At 41.0% G+C, this 16,627-nt stretch overlaps 1 protein-coding gene across 1 annotated transcript in view; it reads left to right on the top strand.

Annotated features, from left to right (window-relative positions):
- Window positions 1-15,572, top strand: part of LOC134213783 (uncharacterized) — a 255,073-nt gene extending 239,501 nt beyond the window's left edge. The window contains 7 exon segments of the mRNA XM_062693109.1: window positions 5,480-6,190; window positions 6,193-6,255; window positions 6,258-6,443; window positions 6,446-10,849; window positions 10,852-10,896; window positions 10,899-10,940; window positions 10,943-15,572. Coding sequence (XP_062549093.1) covers window positions 5,551-6,190; window positions 6,193-6,255; window positions 6,258-6,443; window positions 6,446-10,849; window positions 10,852-10,896; window positions 10,899-10,940; window positions 10,943-12,435 — 6,873 coding nt within the window. The 5' untranslated portion in view covers window positions 5,480-5,550 and the 3' untranslated portion in view covers window positions 12,436-15,572.
- Window positions 15,573-16,627: the final 1,055 nt, after the last annotated feature.

Raw genomic sequence — 16,627 nt, forward strand, 5'->3', positions numbered from 1 at the left:
ACAACTCTACGGCGAACCCAGTATCCAGAAGGTAGCTAAAGCCGGAAGGGTACGATGGGCAGGACATGTTGCAAGAATGCCCGACAGCAACCCTGCAAAAATGGTGTTCGCTTCTGATCCGGCAGGTACGAGACGGCGTGGAGCGCAGCGAGCGAGATGGGCAGACCAGATGCAAAACGACTTGGCGAGCGTGGGGCGTATCCGAGGATGGAGAGGTGCGGCCTCGAACCGTGTATTGTGGCGTCAAATTGTTGATTCAATGTTATCTGTTTAGATGTAGACTAAATAAATGAATTAAATGCATTGCAGTAATTTTGAAAAAAAAATCAATTTTGATATTGGAAAACTGGGGAAAAAATTAATGTTTTTCTAATAACTCCGTAACGCAATGGGCGATTGGCCCAATTTTCAATAGCGAAAAATAAGGAAGGATTCCGCGTCGAATGCAGCCTGTTGCAAGCAAATAAATATCGGATAAAGCTAAGTACAAAAAAATTTGTCTCAAATTTTTTTTGTACACACACACACACATACATACATACATACATACATACACACATACAGACATCACCTCAATTCGTCGAGCTGAGTCGATTTGTATATAACACTATGGGTCTCCGACCCTTCTATCAAAAGTTCGGATTTAGAGTGATCCTATAGCCTTTATGTGTACTTAGTATACGCGAAAGGCAAAAAAATACAATGTTCTGAAAACTCATATGTCAATATGTTCATATGTGGCAGAAATTGATTTGAAAAATTTATTGGAGGTAACCACTTTCCCTTCGATGGGACTCGAACCCACGGCCCTCAGTACGTCGAGTCCCATCGAAGGGAAAGTGGTTACCTCCTGTTGCGGCACCTGGCAACCCTGTGCGATTGGTGGGTGAAATGTGGTGGATGAATTTGGTAGGTAGAAATAGTAAACTTCGTTGGGGACAATAAAATAAACAAAAACAAATATTAATTTTGCTACGGTGAACAGAATAGAAAAACCAGGAATTGAATAATTAAATTAGTGAGAATTTGCAGGGAATAAACTAGATTATATTGCTTATGTACACATAGCGAAGCGAAAGGTAATTGAAAAGATTAATAAGAGTGGAAATTTATATAAAAGAGATATGTATTTAGCTTGTAGGATCTAAAGCGGAGTTGGAAAAGCAGAACAGTGTTTGTGAATAGGGGAAAACTACTCATGTAAGTTGGAAAGTAGAATTATTTGTAAAACGGTTAAAATATAAAACCATTTCAGTTTTGAGCTGCAACAACAAAGCTGCTACAAAAACAAGTTTTTTCGAGATCCGAACACCTCCAATACATTTTTCAAATCAATATCTTCCACATAATGTACATATTCACATATGAGTTTTTTCAGAACATTGTAAATTAATGTCCAAGTCGGGTGGTTTGATCCCCGGAATATAGGTAATTAACTTTGATTGAAATAAAATGATCCGTTCGGACACATAGCCTACTTGTAATTGTACCTGATTTCGGGTAGTTATGGTTGACTCATTCGAAAAATATTTCAATTTGATAACCATAACAAATTTTATGACGCTATTTCATACATCATTACACCCAAAAAACAAATCTTACAATTACTGTATAAAATCTGGGCAAAAAAAAAAGCGTTCCCGAATTCGTGAACCAGCAAAAGTTCACCGTGATTTAATTCATGGATTCGGGAACACCAGTCACGTTTTCTAGAACGTTCCAGAAAACGTGATTGTTGCTCCCGAATCCGGGAGCTTCTTCTTCTTCTTCTTCTTATTGGCATTACATTCCCCACTGGGACATTTCCGCCTCGCTGCTTAGTGTTCATTCTGCACTTCCATAGTTATTAACCTCGAGGTTTGTAAGCTAAGTTACTATCTTTGCATTCGTATATCATGAGGCTAATACGATGATACTTTTATGGCCAGGGAAGTCGAGACAATTTCCAAACCGAAATTGCCTAGACCGGCACCGGGAGTCGAACCAAGCCACCCTCAGCATGATTTTGCTTTGTAGCCGCGTATCTCACCGCTAGGCTAAGGAGGGCCCGCGGTTGTTGTTCCCGAAAAACCCCGCAAAACTTGTTAGTTCACGAATTCATAAACGCTTTTTATTGCGTGTACAATTCTGTAAGGTTTTTAATACCGTGGACCCCCGGTAACATGACCGTTTTTTATCTGAACACTTTTTAATTTGAACCCCGTTCGTTTGTACATCGTTTCAATTAAAAATGGTTCGAACGTCATTCATGGAATCGAGAAAAATAAAATGGAACATTCGTGAAACGGAACGCAGAATCAAAATAAACCGAGAAAAAGAGCAACCAGAAACCAGTTTTTCTTATTGCAGTTTGCGTTGAGTTCGCCAAATGCACGAAGTTGCAGCAAACATGCAAAAGATCTTGCATACAGTGTTGCTGGCTATTTTATCTTTCAAGAAGATTATGTTATAATCGAAGTCGTAATGATTTGTCATTCTATTTAAGCAAAATATAATGAGCTCTTACTCCACATTTAAGATATTGTGATAGAAAGTTGTTTTTTTACAGGAAAGTATGATAAAACTAATAAATAAAGTGCCAATGTTTAACATTCTTCCCCTGAAAAATAATTAAAATATGTTAGCACCACTGCTCCGATGTACACATTAAACAGCCGGATGACACACAGCTATGCTTCTGGCTCCAGCATAAAATTCACGTTATTATTTTGTTGTAGGCGTTATTTTCTGATACAATATTGTCACCAAATATTCAAATTTGTTTTGCACCCGTACTAACCGTGTTGTGTTGAATGACGGTCTTATTACAATTGAACTGAAAATCGAACACATTTTCACGACACGGAATACGTGGTACATAACGAAAATAGTAATAAATTAATTCAAATCGGTTAACAACAATTACTCCATCACAGAAAATTAGTCCCGAAATGATGTTTTTGTTTACTAATTTTGAATTGTCAGTGGGGCCCACCGCTCGCTAACCCCAGAGATGTTAGCCATTATTTTTTCCCATTGGAGAGATAGGCGATGCCAGTAGGGTGACATTAAACTAAAACTAACGTGAATCCTATGAATAACACGCCTAAAACATACGAATCAGCATGAATTTTGACAGCTCGTTAATGTGCAAGTTGCTTGCAGGTTGTCTGCAATGCTAATTTTATTTGCAAATCGCAATATGCAAATAAAGTATCCAGAAGTTCAACTTAAAAAAATAACCGTTAATTTGAATCAGATAGCGTTCAAATTATCGGGGGTCCACGATACATGAAATAAAAGCTTTTTATACAGTTCCCGTATTAAAATAATACAAAATTGTAAGATTTCAATACAATTATTATTGTTATAAAAATCTAGAGATGAGCCAGCCTAGGGCTGAAAATCTCTTTAATAAAGATTAAAAAAAATTGTTTTAAAATCCACCGCAATTGTATATGTAAAAAAATTATACAATTTCTGTAAGGTTCTTTTGCAGAACTGTATTAAAATCTGCCATCTGCGCGCTGGTTGAGTGTAGGATGATTTTGACTGTATAACATGATGTTTTTCTTTTCATTATGCGAGGTTTTAGGAGATAGACTTCAAAGTTTGCCAGATTGATAGATTTACGGTGCAGTATAATTCAAAAATCGAAGATATATAAACATGATGATAGAACAAAAAATGATTCTAGGAATATTTAAACTAGTAGGCTAGATGTACCAGTTGTGGCTATAGCACCAGTTGTCGCACTAGTGCTTTATATGCCAAATGGCCCATCAAATCACCGCAAACCAAGTTCATATCGATAAAGCATATTCATATGATACGATAACACCTTTGATTTCCTCCAAAACAAGCAAAGCATAATTCTCGCGCTTAGTTTCATAGGGGCGTAACTGTATTGATCGATTTCTCTTCGTCGATGTTTTCTTTTAATTATTGTACCGAATTGCGCTAGTTTGTCGATGATTTAATGGCTTGGTGTGATAAAGGATGATTGTATCTTGCACCAGAATCAATAATCACGGTTGTAACCTTTGAAACAATTGAGTTATTAACAAAATATAAAATCGATTGAGAGAAATCGATCAATACAGTTACGCCCCTATGAAACTAAGCGCGAGAATTGTAAAAATTGATTTTGCTTAATTTTTGACGTCCTTTGCACCAGTTGTCGCACTAGTGGTCCCTATTTGGCCAGTCCCATAAGAAAACAATGGGTTTTGCCAAATAAGGAACCAGAATTAAGAATAGTGCCACAACTGGTGCATGCGTTCCTATTATGGATTAATTAATTTTGAGGATAATAACAAATTTTATTGTTGTTTTCACAGCTGTTCTAAGGAACAGGAAGTAAAACCTTTCGCTTGATATATAAAGCCCACCAACATGCCTTTTACTTATTTTTTAAAAAATAGTTGTTCTTATGTATGGCGACAATTGGTACACCCACCCTATTATTTTCAGAATTGAGCTCCGCGTTATTGCTGACAAGCACACGGAACTTGCGTACAAATTTCGTAGAATCTTTCAAAATGGAATTGGTCCTTAACGCAAACCGAAGAGAAACACATCTCTTGTGGACAAACAACACAGTCATCGAATTGAACAATTTATTGTGCACTAACATGATTTGGCAGACGTAGGTAATTGAGTAAAAACCCATATTTTCTTTACAATTACAAAACATGTTGAATTCCTGGTACTAAATGCTACCGCTATATAATTTTGTTATGCATAGTAAGAGCCATCTTGCTCTGCATTACGTAAAATTTGCAAAGTAATCCAAAACTAATGAATGAAAACTTTTGATAATAAAAGGGGATTTTTACGATGACTAAATTCGTCAAAACTCTACAGTTTCAGAGTAACATAAGTAGGTCACTTGCCACAGTCACATAATTTTCCTAATTCAAATTGGACAACCGCTTCGAAACTCGAACAACTTTGAACAACACATAAGCAATTCAAACGAATATGAACGAAACTATGGGGTAATCAATATCGAAATCCCAAGCCGCGATAACAACTCAACCTTTTCCCTGAAGTCCCCCCTTTAATGGTACAATTTTCCCATCCCACGTTAATACTGTTTCCGCTGGGAAAGCCGGGCGCAGGACATTCCATTATATTGCACCGCACCAGCCAGTCTGTGTCCCAACCGGAAATCCTCACGCGATATTGTCCATGTCATCATCACCGTCTATCACCACCAATCGTACATGTACCACGCTGAGCTGAACGAACCAAACTGAACTGGAAACATGGCACGACACGAAACACATATGCTCCCTCCATCATAGATAATGGCTTGCCTTGAATAATTCATCATAATTGATTCGACATATATTTTGAATAATTACGGCAACTGGCGATGGCTTTCGCTTTTCCCGCCTATTGGTCATTAGTTATATCGCCAGGGCGGCGTCAACGGAATCGTTCAACTTTCGCCCGGAACTGACCTTGTCCTATCTCTTTCTCTATTCCGTTTCAGAACCGCCGACCACGATCGATGAATTGACACACTGCACTTTGGGAAGCCCTCGGTGAGCCACAGTTTCCGCGATGGAACATCATGGGTTGTTTACGGATATATCGAACAGTTTCCCCGGCAGTGGAGTCCTACCGAATACCAATGTGAAGTATCATCATCACCTGCCGCAGATCCCGCCCCAGCCACCGCCACCACCGCAAGCCCCACCACCAAGTAACGGACAGGGTGGTAATCCTCAGTTGTACCTCCCCCATCACCAACAACAGCAACAACCAGTAGTTGGCTACGGTCAACAACAACAGCAACAACAACAACAGCAGCAGCAGCAGCAACAATCGCTTCATCAACCACAGCAGGCGCAGGGCCAGCATGTCGAGTCGGGTTCAATAGGCAGTGAACTGTATCATGACACTGCCGGACTGTTCGATGCGACCAGCGCCCTCTGTACAAATAATAGCAGTAGTAACTATAGCAACATTAACAACAACGGTAATAACGTTAACAACAGCAAGACCATTGAATTCACTTCGCGAAAGTTTGAAACCAATACAGGCGATAGCATAACGTACAATATCAATAATATTAACACTAACATTGTCAATAACATAAGTGGGGGGAGTTTAGGAGCGAACGGTGTGCAAGGGTTGAACCCGACGCAGGCCGCCATCACAGGTGGGTCGGACCTGATCGGGAATACCCAATTTTCGTCCACCGGGGTAACGCACAGATCTCGTTCAACAAGGAAGGTGAAACTAATCCAACGATCATCAACATTAGCATAACAACCACAATATCATGGCGCCACCCTATCCATACCCCTATCAGGCAAAGATCTCCGGAATGGGTGCGTTGAATGATTTGAATACCAAGTTTGGAGCAAACCACGGATGGGCGGGTAACGGTTCGTCGCATAGTGCAACAAATGAGTTTGCTCACGAAAATAGTGTGATCAGTAACTTCGAGGCTAAAATCCAACCAAATACCACACGAGTCGAAGTAGCTATCGATACCAGCCGGATTATGTGCAACCGAGTCAACAGCAGCAACCAACAACGGCTCACTATCAACACAATTACGGTTTGTATAACCCAGAGGGAACACAAGCCACTCCAATCCAGCAACCGAACGGCCACCATGGATACGAACCTTACCCACACATCGTACGTAACAAGTACCCGGTGATGGATGAAGTGAATCGCTATGGACGCAGCCATCAGGTTCACTCTGCGAGCCATTCGCAGAACCACCATGATCTCATATACAACGAACGATCTCGATATTCTACTAACTTCCCCAGCGGCTTCATACCACCTGTTGGAGCATATTATCCAACGGCTCAACCAACTAATAAAGCTGTTTTAAACCCTAGCGTCGACTACTTCAACAGCAGCTACATTAAACAAGTCCCTCCATTAAATGCCCATCAAGCCAGCCACTACATTCCAAGTCGATCTGCCTACTCTCATCAAAGTACCACCATACCCGGATATCATCACCACCAGAATTATCCCCACAATCATACTCCCCAATACGAAGATCCCTATCGGCACCGATCCCGACATCACACAATCCAACATCACTACAGCGATGGTCATCACGGCCAACAAAGCTATCCCAATTATCCAGTTCCTGGTGCCAACCTCGCCTATTCTCACAATCAAAAGCTTTCCTTCAGTAAATCTATGAACGATTTCTACACCCCGAATGTTCAAAACGCAAACCCAACACACCACTATCCCAATCCTTTACCAAATCCAACAACCCCTACCGTACATCACGCACCCCATTTCGGTATCAAATATACCTCCCAAACGATCGTCCCACCGATGACGCAGCAAAAACCTTTGAACCATCATGTTCCAACAACCCAACCCTCGCAAAAAACCGCAAACAACTGCTACTATGATACCCCAAATCCTGTCATAGATATGAACCACCCCTTAGTCGATCTGGAAGAGCAGATAAACAGCGTAAAGATCCTCAAGAGCAGTCGCGATAACATTAGTTACGACAACAACAGCCTAAACTACGACTGTCAGCAAAAGTATCTCATGAACCGCTATCTTTATTCCAAGACCGGATCGTCATCTTCTACGCCATCGTCCACCGATGGCTATGTTCCCAATGGGCCTCACATTAGCCACACGCACTCCACCAACCTGACCAACTACGGTTACTCCACTATGGATGAGTTTGTCATGGGATCGCGCAATTTTGCGCTTGATGAAAACCTCAAAGACAAGAACCTGCGCGACTATCTCAGCAGCTGGAACGAGACCGAAGAAGAGGACACATCCGCTGGTGTGGCTTCTAACGCTGAAAAGAAGGAGTCCAACAATAATCAATCGGCGCATGAAAACTTTGAATCTTGTAAATACCTGCAACAGGCCTTGGACGAACAACTTCCGCCGTTGCACAGCGGAGTAATTGTGGCGAATGTCCAGAACGGAACCGGTAACCTTCCGGACATTCTAATCGACCTTGAAAAGACCAAAGACGACAATCCCAAAGTTGGGCAAGAAACGACTGAAGTAGGCGAGAAGCTGTACATATTGGAAACGTACGACGTGCCCCACTCGGAGCTGAACAAATATAAACACCTCAGCGTAATCAACGAGCTGCCGAAAAATGTTGTTCCAATCCACGACAGTGCAGATTCACTGAAATTCCTGGAGGAAATCGAGTCCAACCGGGACAAGTACTACGAAACCGAGCTGGAATCGGAAGTCGTCTACGACGAAAGGAAGAAAGACGAAGAGAAGAAGGCTGAACAGTCCATGCCGACGATCGTTCTCGATGACGATGAACCGGAAGAAGTGGACGAAGACATCACTGAAAATGTGGTTAAGGAGAAAACAAAAGTGGAAGAACAACCACCAGTTGATCAGGTTGATCAAATTGTGGAAAACAAAATTGAAGCCGTACCGGAAGCGACAGCTGAACCGGAGAAGAAAACCGATGACGACAGCTTCAAAGTGCCACACTACATTCCCAAGTACCGCAAAAGGCGTTACCAGTTCGATAGTTACGACTATCCACGCTTTCCCAAGCGAGCTCGCCGTTCGAGCATTGAAGATTTCCTGCACTGTGAGGTGAAGCTGCCGAAACCGAAGCCGCCGGTTAGGTTTAACCCGAAACAGTTGTTCAGCATCTGTGTGGCGACACTGAACTCGCGCGAGTACAGGCGTTACGCAAAGGCGGATTTAGCCAGACGGCAAGAGCTTGCGAAAATAAGTTCAATTGAGGATGTTGAAGAGCAGACGGTTAAGGGTGATGAACAATTGCAATCAGTTACAGCAGAAGAGAGTGAAGTGCGACGGATAGAGCAGACTGAAGCGTTGGCGAAGAAAAGCTGGGTTCCAGAAACTACGGAATGTAGTGAAACAACCATGGAGAGTGAGCACGTAGCAACTCCACCGATGGACAGTGATGCAACCATGGAATGTAATGACAACAGTGATGAAGAAGAACACATGGATCCTCTACCTACAGTGCCACCAATGGAAAGTGATATTTCAGCGGAGAATGTTGAGACACAATCGATGGATCGTGATATTTCTACGGAATGTCATAACGAAAAAGAAGAATCCGTCGAAGCTGCCCCGGAATCACCTCCGATGGAAAGCGACATTTCTTCAGAATGTCATGATAGCAATGATAAAGAAGAACACAACGAACCTGTACCGGAAGCACCGCAAATGGAAAGCGATATCCCTATGGAATGTCAGGACAACATTCCTGAAGAGGAGCACGATGAAGTACTATCAGGAGCACCATCGATGGAAAGCGATAGTTCTTCGGAACGTAATGACAATAATGCTGAAGAGAAACACGACGAAGCTTTATCCGAAGCGCCTTCGATGGAAAGCGATATTTCTTCGGGATGTCATGACAGCAATGACAAAGAGGCTTTACCAGAAGAATCACCTCAGATGGAGAGCCATATTTTGGAACAGCATGTAGAAGCTACATCGATGGAATGTCATGAAAGCAACTATCAAGAAAAGGAGGAAGAGAGTTCTCCCAAAAGGACTAGTGAGGAAATTCAACCAGAACAACCATCATTGGAGAATGAAGTATATGTTGCTGCGGAGATAAAAGATCAAGCAAATGAAGAAGCGTCATCGGAAGATCAGTCAGATGCCTCGGATAGTATGTTTGACACAGCGGAATCACAAAAAGTGAGTCTTGTGGGAGCTCAAATGGAGAATGATGTTGTTGTTCCATTGGATTATTCCATAGAGAAAAATCAAGAAGAATTTTCCATTGGAACCCAAGAAATGCCATTTAGCTCACCTGAAAGGGAAACCATGGAGCAAGATAATGATACTGAATCAGTTATAGATCTTTCACAAGTAACATTATCTGAAGTGAAGCGTATTGAAACAGAAACAATTGAAGAAGTACAAGCAACTCAAAGTGAGAATTCAAAAGACGAGGAAGCAGAGGAAGTAGTGCAAAAACATGAAAAACAAGAGACAAAGATTTCAACACGTGACTCGGCCATTATATTGGAGGAATCTGATCACGAAGAAGAGAGTCATGAGCGAAGGAGCGAGCCAGATGAGTCCGGTTTTACTGAAGGCAAATCCAACTCAGAATCAGAAAGCGGCGCTCCAATTGAAGTAGAAGTCAGTGCAGATGACGCAGACGACGACGTATTTGAGCAAGTATTGGAATCGCAATCTAAATGCGAACGAGTATCTGTGATTGTGGATGATGCGAAGGAAATTGAAATCCAACCGATAGAAGAACCTGTTGTACATAAAACAGTTGAGTCTAATGAAGTAGCAAATGTGGAACAAGAAAAATTAGAAGAAGAAGTATCAGTAGAAGAAAAAGACGAAGCAAGAGAGGAAGAAGAAACAGTAATCGATGTAACACCTGCGCCGGAAGACAATCGTGTGCCCGTGATTCAGAAGACAGAATCAATCGAACCGATGGACACGGAACAACCGATCCGATGCTTCAATCCACCTGCGCTGCGGGAACTAACCAATGCGGCTTTCGAGTGCTATCGAGTTCTTTACGATTACCAACGAGTTCCTCCCCTGCGGACGCTCTGCTACGAGTACTTACTGGAAAACAACAGCCTTCCGCAACCTCAATCGTTACAGAAGATTTGCGAACAATTTATTTGCAACAATCGTCATTTGTTTATCATTGAGGAAGTGCGAAGTGAGCCACCACGATTGCAGGAGCTGTGCCAGAAGGTACTGAACGAAACCAACATCATCATTGATGTGAACGATTTCTGCATCATCGATGATGAGGTCGAACAGGAGAAGGAGACCGAAGGGAGAGTGTTTATCGTTGAAGATGATCATGGATCAATCGAGGATTTGCTCAGAGAAAGTGAGGACATGGGAGGGATGTCATTGTGCTGTCAGATGATGTGGGCGATGAGCATGAGATATTTTCGAAGATGCCGGCTGTTCTGAAGAGGTTCAAGTAACGTTGGAAGCAGCCAATCACTATCTGATAGTGATAATGAGATCTACAGAAAGGTTGAACGTGAAATCGAAAGGATGATGACAACCAGCTCCGATGAGGAGGATGATGCATCGAATCGATGTGACGCAATGGTGGTGCAAGAAGAGTTTGACAATGAGTTCTATTCATTCGTTGGTGGAGACGAATGCATTCAGTATGAGGAGGTGATACCCGTGAACAAACAAGCCTATAGAAGAGAGAGTTTGATAAATGATCTCCAAAGGAAGTATATGGTTCCAAAAGGAAGGACGTTGACGTGCAGGTTGAAGTTGTTACGTAAATATGTTTATTATCAACGTTTCATTAAAACGAGGGACCATGGAATGCAGTCGAAGCGCAGGTTCTTCTGTCGAAAACTAAACTGTTTGCGGAGGAAGATCGATGCAATGCGACGCAGCGTCAGTGTTAGTGTAATTGATGACGACAGTGATAGCAACAGCAGCACGTTTTCGACTGTGAGTAGTTCAAGCAGTAGCAGCAGCAGAAGTGGTAGAAGTAGTAACAGCAGTTCAGCAAGCTCCGCCAGCGGAAACAGTTCAGAGAGTGAAGAGGAGGAAGCGGCAACGGAGACGGAGACAGTGGAACAATCCAGTGCCCATGCTTCGGAGGATTCCTCGGCCAGCTCTTCTGTAGGCGAACGCCTAATCGAAACCAATAACAATCAACTAGATTTAAGTACCGTAACCAAACCGGCCAAGATAGAATCTCAGCAGTTTGCCAAAGAAGAAGACAACAGTAGTAATAGCTCTGATAGCAGATCGAGAGGCTTCATTCGACGATCTGTCAATATCTCACCACTAGTAAAAAAGAAAAAACTAAGCTTCGAAGAAAGTTTGCTCAGCATAGAAAAGATGTACAAAAAGACCAGCAGTCCCTCGCAATCAACAAGCAGTCCAAGCCACTCAAATTCCTCATCTCCTGTTCCCGTCAGACCACGGATCCTCACCAACGCCAACTGTGGCCCGAACGTGGTCGTCAATGTTAACAATAACCGCGAAGCTCCGAGGAAGCTTATCATTCCGTCGTACAAGATCTTCAATCAGGCCCTTGCCATCCCACCACCCGCCGACAGTGAAGCATCAAGACCAAGTCGGCAACCCTTTAGAAGACGGAACAGCAGTGCCGGTAGCAGCTGCAGCAGCAGCAGTAGCAGCACTCGATGCCACCTCGTCAACTGCACCCAACGAAGTAGTGGACTAATTCGGGTAAATTACCCAAACAAGCCTTCGCCTCCAAGGAAATCGTCAGCGAGCAGTTCATCCAGCGTAAACAATGCGATCACGCGATCGCATGCCATCCCGGCGGGCTTCGATCGACGCATTCCGTTCGTCCGGTTAGAACGTATCGATTACGTCGAAAAGCTAGCGGAAAAGTACCGCCAACAGCAGCGGCATCAGCAGCACCACCAGCAGCAAGAACAGTTTGCGAAACTACGGCAGAGGCGGAAGTCGACCTTTTCGTAAAACCCACCGCCGGGTCGCGTGTTCGCGTGAGTCCCAACGCGTAGAAGGGCGGTGTTCAATGGCCATTCGTATGGGATCGGACACAGATGGGCAGTATTGGTTGTTGTGGTTGATTTTTTTTTTCTGCCAGCGTTTGTGGGGCAGAGGTGGAGACCGTTGCCGAAGGGTGTTTGGAAAAATGTCGTCCGGAATGGTTGGTGCGGAAAATGGATCACTTTTCTGGTTGACCGTGTGCGCAATTGAATGAGCGTGTCGCGTTGGTAAACGACCGTTGAGCCCGATGGTAATTTGCGGATTGCAGCCGTTGGTGGGCTGTGGTGAACATGATGATAATGGCCAGATGGTTCAGAGTATGAAATAAATAAATAATGAGAGAATGCTTGGTAAGCTTAGTTCAAAATGAAATTTATTATGGTTCATGGTAAGCAAAAAAATGAAAGTCTTGTAGATATATTCTGCTTTCTGCAAAGTCCAATTCAAGGCTATTATTTGCTAAATTTCATCCCTTTAGATGAGCCACAGAAGTTCCTTTAATTTTGGGCACCCCACTTTTCTTCCTTTTTTTATTTGTTTCCATAAGCTCCTAAAAATCACCACAGCCTAATGAATGGGGATTATTTTTGTAGGATAACGTAACAGTCAACGGTATCAATACTTCGTGCGATAGCATTGTGAATCACCAGAATATCTGCACGCTCACGCAAATGGATGTACTGAGCTAATTTGTATTGGTAATTTTTTAGTATTAGCTCGAAGCTATGTTTATAAAACAATTGCAATAAGTCGATAGTTTTTACTATTTCGACTAATCCGGTGAAGATTGATTGACAACTGTGGGTTGACTACGGCTGATTTTTTTCGGCATACCATTCTTCAGGATTGAACACCTGAGGTCGGCTCTTTTCATTATTTCATACTTGTAGGTCTGATTGACTTCAGGTACACATTGGATAAACATCGAAACATCTGGCCATCATCTCTATGTTTTTGACAATCCGCATAGTAGAAGATCAATGGTTTATGAATTTTTCGCATCTTGTTGCCATCCAATCTCTGGGTGTAATTTTCAATGGGTCTTGTGAAAATTGAAACGATTCTTTTTTACCTTCGTTTGATACAAATCGCGTACATATGTGAAAAAATAATTTTACCAGAACAGAAAAACCACAACGGATTAATTTGAACACATTCTACGGACAATTTAACGATACAAAAGGTTATTTACTTACGAGTGTTGTAGTGTGCAGAACTGCGAATGCTAAAATGCAGCTTTTTGTCTCTCCCTTCGTCTACGATTCCTTCTAAGTGCACCAAAAACTCTCCGCTCAACGCTTATCAGTTTGCTCTCGGTATTCTCATTCTCTCAACTTCTCAAACCACGTGCGTTTCCACGCTCAAAGCGATCCAAGAAGCAGCTGCTCTCCAAAGGTAACTACGTTTGAGATTGCTCCACACGATCACTGGCCATTCCATCGTCGACACATAAACATTGTTAGTCACAAAAAGTACTCGTCTGAAATAAGCTCGGATCTCAATATTTTGCGTGAGATGTTCTAAAAAAAAATTAATATGAAAATATTATTTTATTTTAGAGTGTTCAAAAGAATTTTGTGTTTACTTCAAAAGTTGATAGAAACCATCAGCTTTGTGTGGCCCAAACTCAATGTTTTAAAAAGCTATACCGTGTGTTGAATTATGTACAAAGCTTTTGAGAGAGCGCTACGAACTGAAAGTTAAAATTCGAGCACAACAACCAGCATCGTTGATCGTTATTACCGTGCGTTACCACCGTTACGGCACCTTGGACAACAACCACCATGCCGCATCCAGATATGCGACATTTATTCATGTTACATTCATGTTTGTTACTTTGTTACGTTTCACCAATCGTGATTTCATAAATCATTGTCGAAAATTTGAACTGCTTTTAAATTATTAATAAAATAAACCAATCGCGTTAGATATTTTAAAGTTGCTAAGAATTTAAGTTTCCTGTGGTATGATTTCATAAACATAAATGAATTCTTATCGTTTTGTTTTGGCAGTTCATTAGGCGTTACTTTCCATCTAGTCAATAGAAGAATTCGCTTTTCAAAGCATATAATAGCTAAGGATACAAAAAAGGGGAAAGATTTTCCTTTCTAGACAACTGTGGTGTTTTTTTCTGAGTTAGTATTAAGGGATTCACTTCTAGGATTAAGCATGATAATGAAACACACATACACAAATACAATCACAAACCAAGTATGGTAGTACATTCCCCGTTTTAAATCTATTTAGCGAATAAGTTTTTATATGTTATTATGTTTGTACACTCCCCCAAACCACCAGAATTAGTTTTAACTCACCGATTTTTGTAATCACTTACTATAACTATCGTTGTACTATCGTTTGTTTAAAATGTGTTAAATATATTCTAGAGAAGTATATGGGTAGCATCCTAAAAACCAACCATTCACGATCGGAAGGCTTATTCGAAATTCTTTCTTGTGAAGATGCAAAAAAAAACAAGCGAACCAAGTGCGTAAAATCGAATACAACACACTGAATTTTAGTGCCTTGAATGACAAACTTTGGATGAACTAATCACAACAGATACAGAAGTATAGTTAACTTCGGATATTAGTAGAAGAATTCGTAAAAAATAAAACAAACATGAATAAAAGTATTTTGTGTGTACAAGTGCAAGACTAGCTTTTTTACAAAACAGAAATGCAAAAAATAACATAAATTGTCGATATTTACGATATACACATCAAGTTTTACACTAAAAAATTAAACCAGAAAAGTCCTTAATAAATAATATCGCTTGATATCAAAGATTGAAACGTGGTGGCATTTATCGATGGTTTTATTTTAATGAAAACAAGCAAATTTTGGATTGCTGAAATGGATCTACACAGTTGCGACGCAAGTTTATGATTGATATTCAACGGGAAGTCGAACTGGGACACCAACAACGCATCTGTCATTGGATCGGATCAAGAAGCCATAAAAATTAAAAAAAATACTATTTAAATATTACAGAAAAAAAAACGAAAAGTAAATATTATATCTATTTTAATGTCCGTGTAAGACTATTGTTTGCAAAAGACAAAAAAGGAAAAAATAAAAAAAGTTTTGTTTTTGAATGTTGGTTGAAAATCTGAGATTTTTTTAATTAAATGATGATGACAATAAAATCTAAAATCAATAAAATGATGATGACAATCGAAATCTTTAGTCTTTTTCGGAAATGAAGAAAAAGTTACAAATGTAGGCACTCTTAGAAAGCCAATGCACTAAGAAGTTCTTATGCAATTTCAACATTTTTTCCATTCCAGGTCATCCAAGAATTTCCTGGAGTCTATACGCGTAACAAAGGCCTTAAGTTCTACTTGCGTAACTTAAGATCTGTTATTCCTTTTTTAAATGGTTCATGCCGTTTCTAATTCTTAGAATCAAACTGGATATGCCTTCATGTAACTGTTCCGTTTCAGGTCATCCAAGGACTCCCTTGAGCATAGGCCTTGAGGTCTACACGCGTATCCAAAGGAACGATATGAATATCTTTTGAAAAATGGTTCATGTTCTATTTGAAATATTGAACCAAATTGGAAACGCCTTCAATAGCTATTACTTTCCAGGTCATCTAAGAATTCCCTGGAGTTTAGGCTTTGAAGTCCACAAGTGTAACGAAAAGGCTGTTATCTCTTTTTAAAATGATTCACGCCCTCTCTAATCCGTAGAATCATATTAAATACACCTTCAGTAACTGTTCCGTTTCAGGTCATCCAAGAACTCCCTGGAATAAAGGTCCTAAGGTGTATATGCATAACCAAAGGTAATCTCTGTTTGCATTTCTCGTATACTAAGTATACGTAAAGGCTGTATGATCGCTCAAAAAACAAACTTTACCGATCGACTCAGTTATTCAGTTCGACGAATTGAGGTGATGCCACTGCGTGTTAGGGAGCCTGTCTAGGACGTGGTGGGGTTCGGCAGTGGGTTCTGTCGAACCTCTACAAAAAGCTTCATGTGTTCGCAAGCAAGCCCTATTGCGGTGTTGAACTTATTCTTATGTTGAGAAAATTATTTTGAGCTTTTTAGTGGAATGGCTTCACTTGTCATAAGACGAGTTTGTACAATCCTATTTAATTCCATCACTTAATTGTACCTTCGTCTTCAGTGTCTCGTAATTGAGTCGAGTCAA

The sequence above is a fragment of the Armigeres subalbatus genome, chromosome 2 (genome assembly GCF_024139115.2).
Source record: "Armigeres subalbatus isolate Guangzhou_Male chromosome 2, GZ_Asu_2, whole genome shotgun sequence".
In the NCBI taxonomy this organism is placed as follows: domain Eukaryota; kingdom Metazoa; phylum Arthropoda; class Insecta; order Diptera; family Culicidae; genus Armigeres; species Armigeres subalbatus.